Below are 19,577 nucleotides of genomic sequence, written 5' to 3' on the forward strand. Positions count from 1 at the left end.
CCCGGCGAATTTCGGACTCGGCCCGCAGTCCACATTATTTTTGAAGAGGTTTGGAAATTCAGTCGTCAACTCTTCGTGGTCAGCAGTGGTCAGAGTTGGACGGTATTCAAGACAAGCAAAATGCGCTCTTCATTTGATTGTGTTTTAGTGACGAACTTAAGTTTCAGTGAGTTATTTTCTTTTGTTCAACTTGACATCAGGAATAATTATTTGAATATGCCACATTGTACACAGTTAATTTCAGTCACGGGCCACATGTATTATATTTTCTTTTCGTACCAAGCATTAATGCTTTACTAATAAATTTTGCGAATGAACACAGTGAAATAAGTTTTACTTGTGAGTAAATTTTCGATGGACGTATATTTGTCCTCATAGTGTGAATTAATGCGCGAATTCTACTTTTTACAATTCAAATAAGTGACGCCAATGCTACAGTGAAATACCGAGCTCATCGTGCATGAAATCAACACGACTTTGTATTCGCGCATCGATTAAACGTAAGTGACAGTCGAAATAATAAATGTCATTTTTGTTTTTATACCCGAATGTTGCCACAATAAGTAATTTGTATCCTCCTTAATCTGGGATAAATTTAATTGACTTCGATCCATATACGTTGATAATATTTTCATCGGGCAAATGATATGACTTTCGATAAAGACGCGTTATTGTACAGTTCATATTTAAGGTCGTATACTAACGACAAACAGAAAGAAAACCGTCAAAATATATTTTCGCGATCCATTTACCAACTCCGTGGAATGAAATTCACACTATTTTTATCGGAATAACCTTTTTCAACACCACCACTGGGGTAAAGTTTCAGGCGCGTTCTTTTTTTTTGACATGATTTCCCCAGTAAGCCTAATCTTCTTACCATTACTTGCAAGTTTGTTTTGTTTTCTGACGTTCTCTTTCTAATAAGATTTTGAAATGGAAATTCCGTTTTTTTCTCGCAAGTGTAAAGGATCAAAGCGATGTATTTTCATCTTTCTTTCATTCTCTTTTTTATAAGGTTTTGAAATCGGATTCTAGATCTTCCTGCTAAAAGTGTCCCGAATAGTTCTACAGTTCTATACAGGTTTGAGCGAAAGTTCCGTTGAATTTGCCCCAAGAAAAGTGTTCTCAAAAATTAAGATGCCTACTTCGTGTAACATCTTAGAGCATCTCAACGAAATTCGATCGGCGGATTCGCAAATTAGAGATATCAGAAGAATTTCATGGAATCAAAAATGATTTACAAATATGGTGAGTTGTTCTTAAAGACAAAAATCCAATTAAACGAGAAACTAACTTCTCCTGACGTGTCGTAGCATCTAGACTGATTATGACAATTTGACCATCATTGAACATATATACATATATGATGAATTCTAAGGCCAACGAGCATGGTATCAATAGTTGTGCAGGTCAAAAGGGTGCAAAAATTACGTAAGTTTTCACTTCGCTGACGTCGCGCGATTCAATATCAGATCTCCAACCGTTTCTGAAAAGACCAGACTATCATGTCGAGTACCTGCAAATCTGGAAACTTTGGTCCGTACGCGGCCAGCTGATTTCAGGATAGCAACATCTGAAGTCGGGGAGCCGAATATTGACGCTGACTGAATCGATTGAATAGTTGAAAGTGTCGCTGATCAGAACTATGATCGACTCGATCTGAAATATGAGGAGCGAGGTCGGAGCAACTCGATAGTCACTCCAAAACGATAGTACCTCTATTCCTATAGCCAAACGTTCGTAGTCGGTGTGCGAAATAAATGTTGAAATATATTTCTGTTCACGACTATGTTCAACTAGACTGCAACGATCAAGAAAGAGTTCGACGCAACTCGAAAATCTCCCTGAAACACCCGCACCTCGCGTCATGAGGCCGACAATTCGAGGTAGCTGTTGAAAAAGATCGTTTGCGTACATTTTTTTACCGAAACTGTGTTCGATTGAACAGGAACTATCGGGAGACTGGTCGGAGCGACTCGGAACTCACTCCAAAACACGACCATTTCACATTCACACCACAGCATGCAACATGGTGAAGACGAAAGTTACGGGTTCATGTTTAATATGTTCATAGAAATATATATGTTTGATCAAAACATGGTTCGATAGGACGAGAGCTGACGAAAACAGAGAGAAGACTCGAAACTCACTGTGAAACACCAGTATTTCACCCTAAACGACAGCACGTAACATTAGAGAAAAAAAATGATTCTGATCAAAACACTGTTCGATCACACCAGAGCTGTCAGGAGAAAAAAAAACTCATAATTCACCTGGACACGACAGCACTCAACGTCTTGGCGCGGGAAATTGGGTTGAGTGTTTAATGTGTTTACGAAAATATATATATTTCTGATCGGAAAATCATTCGATCAGGCCACGGTTTTCGAGAAAAACAAAACACACACCTACGAAATTGGTGTGAGTTTTTCAAGTGTTCACGAAAATATGTATTTCCGATCGGAAAATCATTCGATCGGACAACGGCTATTGAGAAAAATGGAAAAGTGATTCGAAACTCAGTGGGAAACACCAGCATCTCAGCCCGACACGACACACTCAACGTCTTGGCGCCGGAAATTGTGATAAGTGTTTTATGTGTTTACGAAAATACATGTTTCTGATCGAAAAATCATTCGATCAGACAACGGCTATCGAGAAAAATGAAGAAGTGATTCAAAACTCAGTGGGAAACACCAGCATCTCAGCCCGACACGACGCACTCAACGTCTTGGCGCCGGAAATTGTGATAAGTGTTTTATGTGTTTACGAAAATATATGTCTCTGATCGGAAAATCATTCGATCGGACAACGGCTATCGAGAAAAATGGAAAAGTGATTCAAAACTCAGTGGGAAACACCAGCATCTCAGCCCGACACGACACACTCAACGTCTTGGCGCCGGAAATTAAGGTAAGTGTTTTATTGTGTTTACCAAAATACATATCTCTGATCGGTAAATCATTCGATCGGACAACGGCTATCGAGAAAAATGGAAAAGTGATTCAAAACTCAGTGGGAAACACCAGCATCTCAGCCCGACACGACACACTCAACGTCTTGGCGCCGGAAATTGTGATAAGTGTTTTATGTGTTTACGAAAATACATGTTTCTGATCGGAAAATCATTCGATCGGACAACGGCTACCCAGAAAAATGGAAAAGTGATTCAAAACTCAGTGGGAAACACCAGCATCTCAGCCCGACACGACACACTCAACGTCTTGGCGCCGGAAATTGTGATAAGTGTTTTATGTGTTTACGAAAATATATGTTTCTGATCGGAAAATCATTCGATCGGACAACGGCTACCGAGAAAAATGGAAAAGTGATTCAAAACTCAGTGGGAAACACCAGCATCTCAGCCCGACACGACACACTCAACGTCTTGGCGCCGGAAATTATATTAAGTGTTTTATGTGTTTACGAAAATACATGTCTCTGATCGGAAAATCATTCGATCGGACAACGGCTATCGAGAAAAATGAAAAAGTGATTCAAAACTCAGTGGGAAACACCAGCATCTCAGCCCGACACGACACACTCAACGTCTTGGCGCCGGAAATTAAGGTAAGTGTTTTATTGTGTTTACCAAAATACATATCTCTGATCGGTAAATCATTCGATCGGACAACGGCTATCGAGAAAAATGGAAAAGTGATTCAAAACTCAGTGGGAAACACCAGCATCTCAGCCCGACACGACACACTCAACGTCTTGGCGCCGGAAATTGTGATAAGTGTTTCATGTGTTTACGAAAATACATATTTCTGATCGGAAAATCATTCGATCGGACAACGGTTTTCAAGAAAAATGCAACAGAGACTTGAGAAATTGGTGTACTTGTGTGATGTGTTTACGAGAATATATATTTCTGACCGGAAAATCATTCGATCGGACAACGGCTATCGAGACAAATGGAGAAGAGATTCAAAACTCAGTGGGAAACACCAGCATCTCAGCCCGACACGACACACTCAACGTCTTGGCGCCGGAAATTGTGATAAGTGTTTTATGTGTTTACGAAAATACATGTTTCTGATCGGAAAATCATTCGATCGGACAACGGCTACCGAGAAAAATGGAAAAGTGATTCAAAACTCAGTGGGAAACACCAGCATCTCAGCCCGACACGACACACTCAACGTCTTGGCGCCGGAAATTAAGGTAAGTGTTTTATTGTGTTTACCAAAATACATATCTCTGATCGGTAAATCATTCGATCGGACAACGGCTATCGAGAAAAATGGAAAAGAGTTTCAAAACTCAGTGGGAAACACCAGCATCTCAGCCCGACACGACACACTCAACGTCTTGGCGCCGGAAATTGTGATAAGTGTTTTATGTGTTTACGAAAATACATGTTTCTGATCGGAAAATCATTCGATCGGACAACGGCTACCGAGAAAAATGGAAAAGTGATTCAAAACTCAGTGGGAAACACCAGCATCTCAGCCCGACACGACACACTCAACGTCTTGGCGCCGGAAATTATATTAAGTGTTTTATGTGTTTACGAAAATACATGTCTCTGATCGGAAAATCATTCGATCGGACAACGGCTATCGAGAAAAATGAAAAAGTGATTCAAAACTCAGTGGGAAACACCAGCATCTCAGCCCGACACGACACACTCAACGTCTTGGCGCCGGAAATTAAGGTAAGTGTTTTATTGTGTTTACCAAAATACATATCTCTGATCGGTAAATCATTCGATCGGACAACGGCTATCGAGAAAAATGGAAAAGTGATTCAAAACTCAGTGGGAAACACCAGCATCTCAGCCCGACACGACACACTCAACGTCTTGGCGCCGGAAATTGTGATAAGTGTTTCATGTGTTTACGAAAATACATATTTCTGATCGGAAAATCATTCGATCGGACAACGGTTTTCAAGAAAAATGCAACAGAGACTTGAGAAATTGGTGTACTTGTGTGATGTGTTTACGAGAATATATATTTCTGACCGGAAAATCATTCGATCGGACAACGGCTATCGAGACAAATGGAGAAGAGATTCAAAACTCAGTGGGAAACACCAGCATCTCAGCCCGACACGACACACTCAACGTCTTGGCGCCGGAAATTGTGATAAGTGTTTTATGTGTTTACGAAAATATATGTTTCTGATCGGAAAATCATTCGATCGGACAACGGCTACCGAGAAAAATGGAAAAGTGATTCAAAACTCAGTGGGAAACACCAGCATCTCAGCCCGACACGACACACTCAACGTCTTGGCGCCGGAAATTAAGGTAAGTGTTTTATTGTGTTTACCAAAATACATATCTCTGATCGGTAAATCATTCGATCGGACAACGGCTACCGAGAAAAATGGAAAAGTGATTCAAAACTCAGTGGGAAACACCAGCATCTCAGCCCGACACGACACACTCAACGTCTTGGCGCCGGAAATTATATTAAGTGTTTTATGTGTTTACGAAAATACATGTCTCTGATCGGAAAATCATTCGATCGGACAACGGCTATCGAGAAAAATGAAAAAGTGATTTAAAACTCAGTGGGAAACACCAGCATCTCAGCCCGACACGACACACTCAACGTCTTGGCGCCGGAAATTAAGGTAAGTGTTTTATTGTGTTTACCAAAATACATATCTCTGATCGGTAAATCATTCGATCGGACAACGGCTATCGAGAAAAATGGAAAAGTGATTCAAAACTCAGTGGGAAACACCAGCATCTCAGCCCGACACGACACACTCAACGTCTTGGCGCCGGAAATTGTGATAAGTGTTTCATGTGTTTACGAAAATACATATTTCTGATCGGAAAATCATTCGATCGGACAACGGTTTTCAAGAAAAATGCAACAGAGACTTGAGAAATTGGTGTACTTGTGTGATGTGTTTACGAGAATATATATTTCTGACCGGAAAATCATTCGATCGGACAACGGCTATCGAGACAAATGGAGAAGAGATTCAAAACTCAGTGGGAAACACCAGCATCTCAGCCCGACACGACACACTCAACGTCTTGGCGCCGGAAATTGTGATAAGTGTTTTATGTGTTTACGAAAATACATGTTTCTGATCGGAAAATCATTCGATCGGACAACGGCTACCGAGAAAAATGGAAAAGTGATTCAAAACTCAGTGGGAAACACCAGCATCTCAGCCCGACACGACACACTCAACGTCTTGGCGCCGGAAATTATATTAAGTGTTTTATGTGTTTACGAAAATACATGTCTCTGATCGGAAAATCATTCGATCGGACAACGGCTATCGAGAAAAATGAAAAAGTGATTCAAAACTCAGTGGGAAACACCAGCATCTCAGCCCGACACGACACACTCAACGTCTTGGCGCCGGAAATTAAGGTAAGTGTTTTATTGTGTTTACCAAAATACACATCTCTGATCGGTAAATCATTCGATCGGACAACGGCTATCGAGAAAAATGGAAAAGTGATTCAAAACTCAGTGGGAAACACCAGCATCTCAGCCCGACACGACACACTCAACGTCTTGGCGCCGGAAATTGTGATAAGTGTTTCATGTGTTTACGAAAATACATATTTCTGATCGGAAAATCATTCGATCGGACAACGGTTTTCAAGAAAAATGCAACAGAGACTTGAGAAATTGGTGTACTTGTGTGATGTGTTTACGAGAATATATATTTCTGACCGGAAAATCATTCGATCGGACAACGGCTATCGAGACAAATGGAGAAGAGATTCAAAACTCAGTGGGAAACACCAGCATCTCAGCCCGACACGACACACTCAACGTCTTGGCGCCGGAAATTAAGGTAAGTGTTTTATTGTGTTTACCAAAATACATATCTCTGATCGGTAAATCATTCGATCGGACAACGGCTATCGAGACAAATGGAAAAGAGATTCAAAACTCAGTGGGAAACACCAGCATCTCAGCCCGACACGACACACTCAACGTCTTGGCGCCGGAAATTATATTAAGTGTTTTACGTATTTACGAAAATACATGTCTCTGATCGGAAAATCATTCGATCGGACAACGGCTATCGAGAAAAATGGAAAAGTGATTCAAAACTCAGTGGGAAACACCAGCATCTCAGCCCGACACGACACACTCAACGTCTTGGCGCCGGAAATTAAGGTAAGTGTTTTATTGTGTTTACCAAAATACATATCTCTGATCGGTAAATCATTCGATCGGACAACGGCTATCGAGAAAAATGGAAAAGTGATTCAAAACTCAGTGGGAAACACCAGCATCTCAGCCCGACACGACACACTCAACGTCTTGGCGCCGGAAATTGTGATAAGTGTTTTATGTGTTTACGAAAATACATGTTTCTGATCGGAAAATCATTCGATCGGACAACGGCTACCGAGAAAAATGGAAAAGTGATTCAAAACTCAGTGGGAAACACCAGCATCTCAGCCCGACACGACACACTCAACGTCTTGGCGCCGGAAATTGTGATAAGTGTTTTATGTGTTTACGAAAATATATGTTTCTGATCGGAAAATCATTCGATCGGACAACGGCTACCGAGAAAAATGGAAAAGTGATTCAAAACTCAGTGGGAAACACCAGCATCTCAGCCCGACACGACACACTCAACGTCTTGGCGCCGGAAATTATATTAAGTGTTTTATGTGTTTACGAAAATACATGTCTCTGATCGGAAAATCATTCGATCGGACAACGGCTATCGAGAAAAATGAAAAAGTGATTCAAAACTCAGTGGGAAACACCAGCATCTCAGCCCGACACGACACACTCAACGTCTTGGCGCCGGAAATTAAGGTAAGTGTTTTATTGTGTATACCAAAATACATATCTCTGATCGGTAAATCATTCGATCGGACAACGGCTATCGAGAAAAATGGAAAAGTGATTCAAAACTCAGTGGGAAACACCAGCATCTCAGCCCGACACGACACACTCAACGTCTTGGCGCCGGAAATTGTGATAAGTGTTTCATGTGTTTACGAAAATACATATTTCTGATCGGAAAATCATTCGATCGGACAACGGTTTTCAAGAAAAATGCAACAGAGACTTGAGAAATTGGTGTACTTGTGTGATGTGTTTACGAGAATATATATTTCTGACCGGAAAATCATTCGATCGGACAACGGCTATCGAGACAAATGGAGAAGAGATTCAAAACTCAGTGGGAAACACCAGCATCTCAGCCCGACACGACACACTCAACGTCTTGGCGCCGGAAATTGTGATAAGTGTTTTATGTGTTTACGAAAATACATGTTTCTGATCGGAAAATCATTCGATCGGACAACGGCTACCGAGAAAAATGGAAAAGTGATTCAAAACTCAGTGGGAAACACCAGCATCTCAGCCCGACACGACACACTCAACGTCTTGGCGCCGGAAATTAAGGTAAGTGTTTTATTGTGTTTACCAAAATACATATCTCTGATCGGTAAATCATTCGATCGGACAACGGCTATCGAGAAAAATGGAAAAGAGTTTCAAAACTCAGTGGGAAACACCAGCATCTCAGCCCGACACGACACACTCAACGTCTTGGCGCCGGAAATTGTGATAAGTGTTTTATGTGTTTACGAAAATACATGTTTCTGATCGGAAAATCATTCGATCGGACAACGGCTACCGAGAAAAATGGAAAAGTGATTCAAAACTCAGTGGGAAACACCAGCATCTCAGCCCGACACGACACACTCAACGTCTTGGCGCCGGAAATTATATTAAGTGTTTTATGTGTTTACGAAAATACATGTCTCTGATCGGAAAATCATTCGATCGGACAACGGCTATCGAGAAAAATGAAAAAGTGATTCAAAACTCAGTGGGAAACACCAGCATCTCAGCCCGACACGACACACTCAACGTCTTGGCGCCGGAAATTAAGGTAAGTGTTTTATTGTGTTTACCAAAATACATATCTCTGATCGGTAAATCATTCGATCGGACAACGGCTATCGAGAAAAATGGAAAAGTGATTCAAAACTCAGTGGGAAACACCAGCATCTCAGCCCGACACGACACACTCAACGTCTTGGCGCCGGAAATTGTGATAAGTGTTTCATGTGTTTACGAAAATACATATTTCTGATCGGAAAATCATTCGATCGGACAACGGTTTTCAAGAAAAATGCAACAGAGACTTGAGAAATTGGTGTACTTGTGTGATGTGTTTACGAGAATATATATTTCTGACCGGAAAATCATTCGATCGGACAACGGCTATCGAGACAAATGGAGAAGAGATTCAAAACTCAGTGGGAAACACCAGCATCTCAGCCCGACACGACACACTCAACGTCTTGGCGCCGGAAATTGTGATAAGTGTTTTATGTGTTTACGAAAATATATGTTTCTGATCGGAAAATCATTCGATCGGACAACGGCTACCGAGAAAAATGGAAAAGTGATTCAAAACTCAGTGGGAAACACCAGCATCTCAGCCCGACACGACACACTCAACGTCTTGGCGCCGGAAATTAAGGTAAGTGTTTTATTGTGTTTACCAAAATACATATCTCTGATCGGTAAATCATTCGATCGGACAACGGCTACCGAGAAAAATGGAAAAGTGATTCAAAACTCAGTGGGAAACACCAGCATCTCAGCCCGACACGACACACTCAACGTCTTGGCGCCGGAAATTATATTAAGTGTTTTATGTGTTTACGAAAATACATGTCTCTGATCGGAAAATCATTCGATCGGACAACGGCTATCGAGAAAAATGAAAAAGTGATTTAAAACTCAGTGGGAAACACCAGCATCTCAGCCCGACACGACACACTCAACGTCTTGGCGCCGGAAATTAAGGTAAGTGTTTTATTGTGTTTACCAAAATACATATCTCTGATCGGTAAATCATTCGATCGGACAACGGCTATCGAGAAAAATGGAAAAGTGATTCAAAACTCAGTGGGAAACACCAGCATCTCAGCCCGACACGACACACTCAACGTCTTGGCGCCGGAAATTGTGATAAGTGTTTCATGTGTTTACGAAAATACATATTTCTGATCGGAAAATCATTCGATCGGACAACGGTTTTCAAGAAAAATGCAACAGAGACTTGAGAAATTGGTGTACTTGTGTGATGTGTTTACGAGAATATATATTTCTGACCGGAAAATCATTCGATCGGACAACGGCTATCGAGACAAATGGAGAAGAGATTCAAAACTCAGTGGGAAACACCAGCATCTCAGCCCGACACGACACACTCAACGTCTTGGCGCCGGAAATTGTGATAAGTGTTTTATGTGTTTACGAAAATACATGTTTCTGATCGGAAAATCATTCGATCGGACAACGGCTACCGAGAAAAATGGAAAAGTGATTCAAAACTCAGTGGGAAACACCAGCATCTCAGCCCGACACGACACACTCAACGTCTTGGCGCCGGAAATTATATTAAGTGTTTTATGTGTTTACGAAAATACATGTCTCTGATCGGAAAATCATTCGATCGGACAACGGCTATCGAGAAAAATGAAAAAGTGATTCAAAACTCAGTGGGAAACACCAGCATCTCAGCCCGACACGACACACTCAACGTCTTGGCGCCGGAAATTAAGGTAAGTGTTTTATTGTGTTTACCAAAATACATATCTCTGATCGGTAAATCATTCGATCGGACAACGGCTATCGAGAAAAATGGAAAAGTGATTCAAAACTCAGTGGGAAACACCAGCATCTCAGCCCGACACGACACACTCAACGTCTTGGCGCCGGAAATTGTGATAAGTGTTTCATGTGTTTACGAAAATACATATTTCTGATCGGAAAATCATTCGATCGGACAACGGTTTTCAAGAAAAATGCAACAGAGACTTGAGAAATTGGTGTACTTGTGTGATGTGTTTACGAGAATATATATTTCTGACCGGAAAATCATTCGATCGGACAACGGCTATCGAGACAAATGGAGAAGAGATTCAAAACTCAGTGGGAAACACCAGCATCTCAGCCCGACACGACACACTCAACGTCTTGGCGCCGGAAATTGTGATAAGTGTTTTATGTGTTTACGAAAATATATGTTTCTGATCGGAAAATCATTCGATCGGACAACGGCTACCGAGAAAAATGGAAAAGTGATTCAAAACTCAGTGGGAAACACCAGCATCTCAGCCCGACACGACACACTCAACGTCTTGGCGCCGGAAATTAAGGTAAGTGTTTTATTGTGTTTACCAAAATACATATCTCTGATCGGTAAATCATTCGATCGGACAACGGCTATCGAGAAAAATGGAAAAGAGTTTCAAAACTCAGTGGGAAACACCAGCATCTCAGCCCGACACGACACACTCAACGTCTTGGCGCCGGAAATTGTGATAAGTGTTTTATGTGTTTACGAAAATACATGTTTCTGATCGGAAAATCATTCGATCGGACAACGGCTACCGAGAAAAATGGAAAAGTGATTCAAAACTCAGTGGGAAACACCAGCATCTCAGCCCGACACGACACACTCAACGTCTTGGCGCCGGAAATTATATTAAGTGTTTTATGTGTTTACGAAAATACATGTCTCTGATCGGAAAATCATTCGATCGGACAACGGCTATCGAGAAAAATGAAAAAGTGATTCAAAACTCAGTGGGAAACACCAGCATCTCAGCCCGACACGACACACTCAACGTCTTGGCGCCGGAAATTAAGGTAAGTGTTTTATTGTGTTTACCAAAATACATATCTCTGATCGGTAAATCATTCGATCGGACAACGGCTATCGAGAAAAATGGAAAAGTGATTCAAAACTCAGTGGGAAACACCAGCATCTCAGCCCGACACGACACACTCAACGTCTTGGCGCCGGAAATTGTGATAAGTGTTTCATGTGTTTACGAAAATACATATTTCTGATCGGAAAATCATTCGATCGGACAACGGTTTTCAAGAAAAATGCAACAGAGACTTGAGAAATTGGTGTACTTGTGTGATGTGTTTACGAGAATATATATTTCTGACCGGAAAATCATTCGATCGGACAACGGCTATCGAGACAAATGGAGAAGAGATTCAAAACTCAGTGGGAAACACCAGCATCTCAGCCCGACACGACACACTCAACGTCTTGGCGCCGGAAATTGTGATAAGTGTTTTATGTGTTTACGAAAATATATGTTTCTGATCGGAAAATCATTCGATCGGACAACGGCTACCGAGAAAAATGGAAAAGTGATTCAAAACTCAGTGGGAAACACCAGCATCTCAGCCCGACACGACACACTCAACGTCTTGGCGCCGGAAATTAAGGTAAGTGTTTTATTGTGTTTACCAAAATACATGTCTCTGATCGGAAAATCATTCGATCGGACAACGGCTATCGAGAAAAATGAAAAAGTGATTTAAAACTCAGTGGGAAACACCAGCATCTCAGCCCGACACGACACACTCAACGTCTTGGCGCCGGAAATTAAGGTAAGTGTTTTATTGTGTTTACCAAAATACATATCTCTGATCGGTAAATCATTCGATCGGACAACGGCTATCGAGAAAAATGGAAAAGTGATTCAAAACTCAGTGGGAAACACCAGCATCTCAGCCCGACACGACACACTCAACGTCTTGGCGCCGGAAATTGTGATAAGTGTTTCATGTGTTTACGAAAATACATATTTCTGATCGGAAAATCATTCGATCGGACAACGGTTTTCAAGAAAAATGCAACAGAGACTTGAGAAATTGGTGTACTTGTGTGATGTGTTTACGAGAATATATATTTCTGACCGGAAAATCATTCGATCGGACAACGGCTATCGAGACAAATGGAGAAGAGATTCAAAACTCAGTGGGAAACACCAGCATCTCAGCCCGACACGACACACTCAACGTCTTGGCGCCGGAAATTGTGATAAGTGTTTTATGTGTTTACGAAAATACATGTTTCTGATCGGAAAATCATTCGATCGGACAACGGCTACCGAGAAAAATGGAAAAGTGATTCAAAACTCAGTGGGAAACACCAGCATCTCAGCCCGACACGACACACTCAACGTCTTGGCGCCGGAAATTATATTAAGTGTTTTATGTGTTTACGAAAATACATGTCTCTGATCGGAAAATCATTCGATCGGACAACGGCTATCGAGAAAAATGAAAAAGTGATTCAAAACTCAGTGGGAAACACCAGCATCTCAGCCCGACACGACACACTCAACGTCTTGGCGCCGGAAATTAAGGTAAGTGTTTTATTGTGTTTACCAAAATACACATCTCTGATCGGTAAATCATTCGATCGGACAACGGCTATCGAGAAAAATGGAAAAGTGATTCAAAACTCAGTGGGAAACACCAGCATCTCAGCCCGACACGACACACTCAACGTCTTGGCGCCGGAAATTGTGATAAGTGTTTCATGTGTTTACGAAAATACATATTTCTGATCGGAAAATCATTCGATCGGACAACGGTTTTCAAGAAAAATGCAACAGAGACTTGAGAAATTGGTGTACTTGTGTGATGTGTTTACGAGAATATATATTTCTGACCGGAAAATCATTCGATCGGACAACGGCTATCGAGACAAATGGAGAAGAGATTCAAAACTCAGTGGGAAACACCAGCATCTCAGCCCGACACGACACACTCAACGTCTTGGCGCCGGAAATTAAGGTAAGTGTTTTATTGTGTTTACCAAAATACATATCTCTGATCGGTAAATCATTCGATCGGACAACGGCTATCGAGACAAATGGAAAAGAGATTCAAAACTCAGTGGGAAACACCAGCATCTCAGCCCGACACGACACACTCAACGTCTTGGCGCCGGAAATTATATTAAGTGTTTTACGTATTTACGAAAATACATGTCTCTGATCGGAAAATCATTCGATCGGACAACGGCTATCGAGAAAAATGAAAAAGTGATTCAAAACTCAGTGGGAAACACCAGCATCTCAGCCCGACACGACACACTCAACGTCTTGGCGCTGGAAATTGTGTTAAGTGTTTTATGTGTTTACGAAAATACATATTTCTGATCGGAAAATCATTCGATCGGACAACGGCCATCGAGAAAAATGGAAAAGAGATTCAAAACTCAGTGGGAAACATCAGCATCTCATCTTGACCGACACACTCGAAGTCTTGGCGCGGGAAATTGGGGTAAGTGTTTGATGTGTTAACGAAAATCCATATTTCTGATCGGAAAATTATTCGATCAGACAGATGAGGAAAGTGACAAAGAGACTCGAAAATCATTCAGAAACAGTACCCTCGAATCGATTCCTTCGTCTATTACAGCCAATAGAACTTTTTGTCCGTTGCAGCTAATCAAACCTTTTGTCTGTTACAGCCAATCAAAACTTTTGTATGTTCCAACTAATTAATTTGTTTCTTTTTTTGTTTATTATATTTTTTACCCATCCAAGCTAAGTATATTTTTGTCTACATCACCATACGTCACTCATTACATTATTATCTGTTCCAGGTAACTGAGTTTTGTTGACCATACCAAAAAATTAACGTTTTTTTTTTCAGGCTTAGGTCCGGCTTGGGTCTGGTTCAGGGTCAGTCATCTTGTTTTCACAGATGCATAGATTTAGGGATGTAGTTCAGAATCATCACTATCACAAAATGTAGTATAATTGATTCAACTATAGTTTTTTTTTCAATGGTTTCACAGTCTTTTATTGCAATCGTTTTAGTGTCAGAGTTTTTTTGTTCTCGAGTCGCTCAGTGGTCGTGTCGGTTTGTATTCCACTGTAACATTATACATATAGCTCGGTCGTATTTTTGTGGTTGTGCTCATTATACTCCAATTTGTTTCCATTTCTTCAAAGATTTCTGCATCGTCTTTCGATAGGTAAATGACAACGTCTTACAGCGATTCGTGTTTTCGATCTTGGTTCAGTTGTTGATTGTTTCGTGTATTCGCCAGGTTCTCTACTTTAGTGATTATCTCATACCTCATCAGAAGAAAGACCGGTGCGCAAACATCCAAAGTCAAACGGCGTTCAGGTATAAGATAAAAACAATCACCCTTCATCCAAAATTAAAACAACCATCTTTCATCCATAATTAAAACAGTCATCTTTCATTGATGAAAAATAGTCAGCGGGTTATATGAACTGAAAGATTTCGAACAAACTGCGAATATACGCGAGTGCAAATTGAGTGGGAAAAACAATTTACCATAATTAATATGTGACAAAAAGTCATCTGCAATTTTTCGAAGAAAGTAAGATCAATCTTGCAAGTATTCTCCGTGGAGTAGGCCTACTGGGGATACCACGTAAAAAAAAAACGCACCGGGTGCTCTACCGCTTGCGGTGGTGTGGAAACGAGCATAAGTTAGCATATTTTCACTGGTCAAATACTAACATACCACAGTTTTTCAAATAAAAATTTTATTCTGGCGTAAATGTAACTCATAGTCAATAAAACTCATGCTTCGATGATGAGTACCGCACGTGGAATCGTACCTTCGGTATACCTTCGGATTTCTCTATTTTGGTCAGAATGAATTCCACGTAAATATATTTTTATTTTTGATGAATTTTGTTTCTTAATCAAAGTCAACAAGGTGCATCTGACTAGAAAGGTATACCTTTGGCAATTTAGAGTATGACAATTCCAACATCCTTCTTCCCCGCTTGACCTCTCGAATCTATATTGTAGAAAATTATTTAAAAACTTTTAAGACAAATTTGTATACCCGCTCGATTCATAGATTATTCAAACAAATCTACTGTTGAACACTTTTTTCAAAAAAATCATTACATTCACATACATAAAAAAGGCAACCAATATGATAACTTGCATTTTAAAATATTATTATTTGATTTTAGATTCAATTAAAAATCATATCACTTTCGACAGAAAGGAAGGCCGGACTTTCAGATGATGAATTCGTAAAACGCAAAAAAAAAAAAAAATGATGCATCAATAACTAAACTCTCTACGCATAAATTGGCTGCCTCGCCACCAATTCCAAAAACCAGTACAGGCATTGTTGGATGGCGATCTGCGCAGGAACTTGTGTAGCGGACAGAGTCGCGTATCTAACCAGGTAATATGCGTAGAAATTGAGAAAAGGAACGTTGATCATCTTTAAATTTTTTGAAAATTACTATTGTGATAATGATTGCCTGAGGTTCATCGGGGTTTGTTACAGCATGGACTCAAACGTTAACAACAATCGAGTCTTACCTAGTTTCCAAAAAGTATTTACAAGTAGTATTTTTGCGTAGAAAGGTCTGGGTTTTCCGCTGCAAATAAACTTTATTTTTAAAAGACCACGGAAATTTAAGGTCAGTTTAAAAATTATTTTTACACGTCAGCTGCATCTCCTTTCGGAACGAAGATATGAGCGTTGACTGAAGATACATATTGTTATTTTCGTTTAACGGTACGAGTCAAGTATTAAACATACGTGTAGAAATTACACAAGGTATGTAGACGAAAAAAGAGATCAGAACAGAATGTTGTAACCACCATTTTTTTTTTTGTTTCTGCAATCATTCTAGAAACAATTGTAACGCATAGACAAATCGAGATCTGCAAAAATTCAGAAATCTTATGAAAAAAATTTGGCAGAAAAAAACAAAAGGACGTAACCGCCGATTGTCTTTATAATATTTTCTTGGGAACGCTCTAAGAACTAATGAAACGCATAAATAAGTTGAAAACTGCGAATGATAGGAATAGAAATAATAATTGTTTTATTAGCCGTAGGCATGCATACGAAATTTAAAACAAAATTATCTTCTGACACATATATATTCCCGTCAAGGTTAATTTTCAAACGCTATGTTCTTGAAGTTTTGAACTTTTATTCGAACGGAGATATGAATGAGCCAATACATAATAAATACGAAGTCTGTAACGTTGATGTAGTCATGCATTTCTAGAAAAATTGGTTACTTTGAAAATTTAACAATGTCTGAAATTCAATATATGGAATAAATTTGAACGTACTCGTTACTCACACTTTGCGAACTTAAATCTTTCCAAGTTGTTTTAAAGCTGCAAACTAGTGATTTATTTATCAACGTTTCGTTATATTACCTGTACTCACTTCTAGTTAATTCATGGCTTATACCAGGCTAGTTCTTTATAAATTTTTATTACTATAAATGACATTATTTTTGTGAAAACTACTACGAATTGACAGATATTTATAATGCAATTTCTGAAGAAGTTCGTCAGAAAAAAAAAACAACATGCATGGTACATATAACTTGCTCGAATTTCCGTTCAACTGAAAGGTCAGAACTTCGGGAAAATCTTTCAACTGATTTAATCTAATAATAATAATAATTTTCCGATCTGGTGGCATTCATTATTATAAGAGAAAAGAAACAATCAAGATTATTTGACATAAAGTTTTAAATAATGTGTGTTTCCGTATGTATACGAATAGAGCAGGAGCCTTGATTTTTTTATAACTAAATATAAAGCTACGCTACACAAACTTTCATGGAAAGCGTTTATTATTTGTCTTGCTCCTGGATGCACATTTACCATTTCACTAGTTTTAATAGTTCTGTAACTTGTCATAAATTTTTTAAATGAGGTGATAATTTTATTCATCTTTCCTATTTTTATGAAAATGGGATGTAGCATAATTTTACATAACATAATATGAACTAGACCAATTCAATTTCTATAAGTTTTATTTGCGAATGTCTTGCTCTTCCGAGAACATTTATAAATATACACAATTATCTAGCAGATAGATATGGAGTCTGATTTAAACTTTGTAGCCAACAAGGTGACGTTTTCCTATAACTTCACCGATATAGAACCAGCAGAGGACTTCGATTCCAACGAGGGTGTTCAACCACGCTTCTCTAACAGTCAGATTACGGTAACTGCCATTCTTAGCGCTCGATAAAATTTTCGCAATTCCGGAACGAATAGCAGGAATATCGGAAAGTTTTGGTGGTGTCAACTCGACCATGGCGTATTGCCTGAAAACCTGCAGTTTAGGCTTTGCCAAGACCATACCAGCTGTCACAAAAAGAGAAACAATGGAATTATATTAGAGCATGCAAGGTGAAATTCTAAAGACTTAATTTCAATGTATGGAAGTCATACCTGTAACAAAACTAAATTCAATAAAACGAAATTGTTCTTGATTGGAAAAATTGTAGAATGTAAGTTACATCAAACGTAACGTGTAGTTTCATACTGGTATCAGTCGTGGATCTTTTAGTTTTTTTTTTATATCAGCTAGTGATAAACATTGTACAAGTACCAAACAATTCTTTGATGCCATTTTTCAGAGTATCGCTTATCTGTCTAGTTCCATGTTTAAAATAACGACGGAACTATGCCCTGAAGTTGTAAAGTTAAGCTAACATGGAAATGTGTCGATCAACCGTCAAAAACATTGCACGATTCTTGACCATACATTGAAACATGGTTATTTTCGGTGGCATTGCATGAAAATATTTTATCGTTGCCATTGAATATATAAAAAGTAGTTTCGTACTGTAATAATCACATTGAACAAGTTTTAGTCTAAAAGGAAATGCTTTGAATTGCGATACCATTTGACGTACTCTGGGGAAATCAATGGAAACCATCATGCACATTTGAAGCCAAGAGATAAATGACTTTCTTGTACAAATAAATCATGACATGACAACAAATGTTCGCTTTTTAATACGAACAAATAAAATATTCTACAAATTGTCAAATCAATCTCACAGTGCGAAACTACATGTACGTAGATCAATGTTATGTAAGGTTGTGAGCATTGATCGCGCACGACGTTGTTCGCTTGATTGTGCATCAAACAATTTGTTGATATAATGAATAGATTATGTCTAAAGCAATATGATTCTGAATAAATACTTTTAAGTAGGCCCACGGCCTTCGCTGGTAGTTGCGCTGCCATTTTCGTGCTTCTTCGTCCAGGAATCAAAAAACTGCACGAAAAGACACGGGATGTTGAAATTCCACCGTTCCTCGATACAGAAATGACGGTGACGTAATTCCAGGGAACGGATCAGAACGGATTTGATTCAATGGCGGGAAACAGCAGGTTATTCGATTCGCAATTTTCGGTATTAACTTTAGTACGTGTACACACGTGTATGTTGACGGAAGAATAAAAGATTTTAATGTTCGCTGACTAAAGATATATTCTAATTGACACTATAATAACAATTGTTCCTTTCTTCCATGCGATAAAAGTAAGAAAAAAATTTTATCTGGATCTACGAATATGGTTAGTTTTTTTCATGGTCGCCCACTTCGTGGTCGCCCTGCATGTCGGATTGAACAGATTGTTTGCCTTCATCACGAGGAGACGACCTTACATCATCAAATTAAATAACATATCCACAACTTTATAGACGTTTTGATATTGTGGAGCTATTACGAGGAAATATTGGGGTGGTAATCTCTTGCATTCGTAATAACATTTGTCTCTAACTTGTAGCATAAAAATCTACTTCATTCGTACTTTGACCATTCATTTTTACAGACTGTTTGCATTATTGCATTTATCCTTCTTGGTTTAATGAATTGTTACATATTTTCAATTTGCAATTGTTACATAATCTATTGGCGGTTTACTCTGTTAATCGGAGGTCATCTCACAATTTCATTTGCTCCTTGGATGAATCAACTTTCATTTATGTAAAT

At 39.4% G+C, this 19,577-nt stretch overlaps 1 protein-coding gene across 1 annotated transcript; it reads right to left on the minus strand.

Annotated features, from left to right (window-relative positions):
• Positions 1-17,578: 17,578 nt before the first annotated feature.
• On the minus strand, positions 17,579-18,933 carry LOC107218391 (ATP synthase subunit g, mitochondrial). The gene is made up of 2 exons (XM_015656249.2): positions 18,783-18,933; positions 17,579-17,933 (listed from the first exon to the last, which is right to left on the minus strand). Exons 1-2 carry the CDS (start codon positions 18,823-18,825, stop codon positions 17,674-17,676), a joined length of 303 nt encoding a protein of 100 aa, XP_015511735.1. The 5' UTR covers positions 18,826-18,933; the 3' UTR covers positions 17,579-17,673.
• Between the last annotated feature and the right edge of the window lie 644 nt (positions 18,934-19,577).

This window comes from Neodiprion lecontei, chromosome 3 (assembly GCF_021901455.1).
Source record: "Neodiprion lecontei isolate iyNeoLeco1 chromosome 3, iyNeoLeco1.1, whole genome shotgun sequence".
Lineage (NCBI taxonomy): Eukaryota > Metazoa > Arthropoda > Insecta > Hymenoptera > Diprionidae > Neodiprion > Neodiprion lecontei.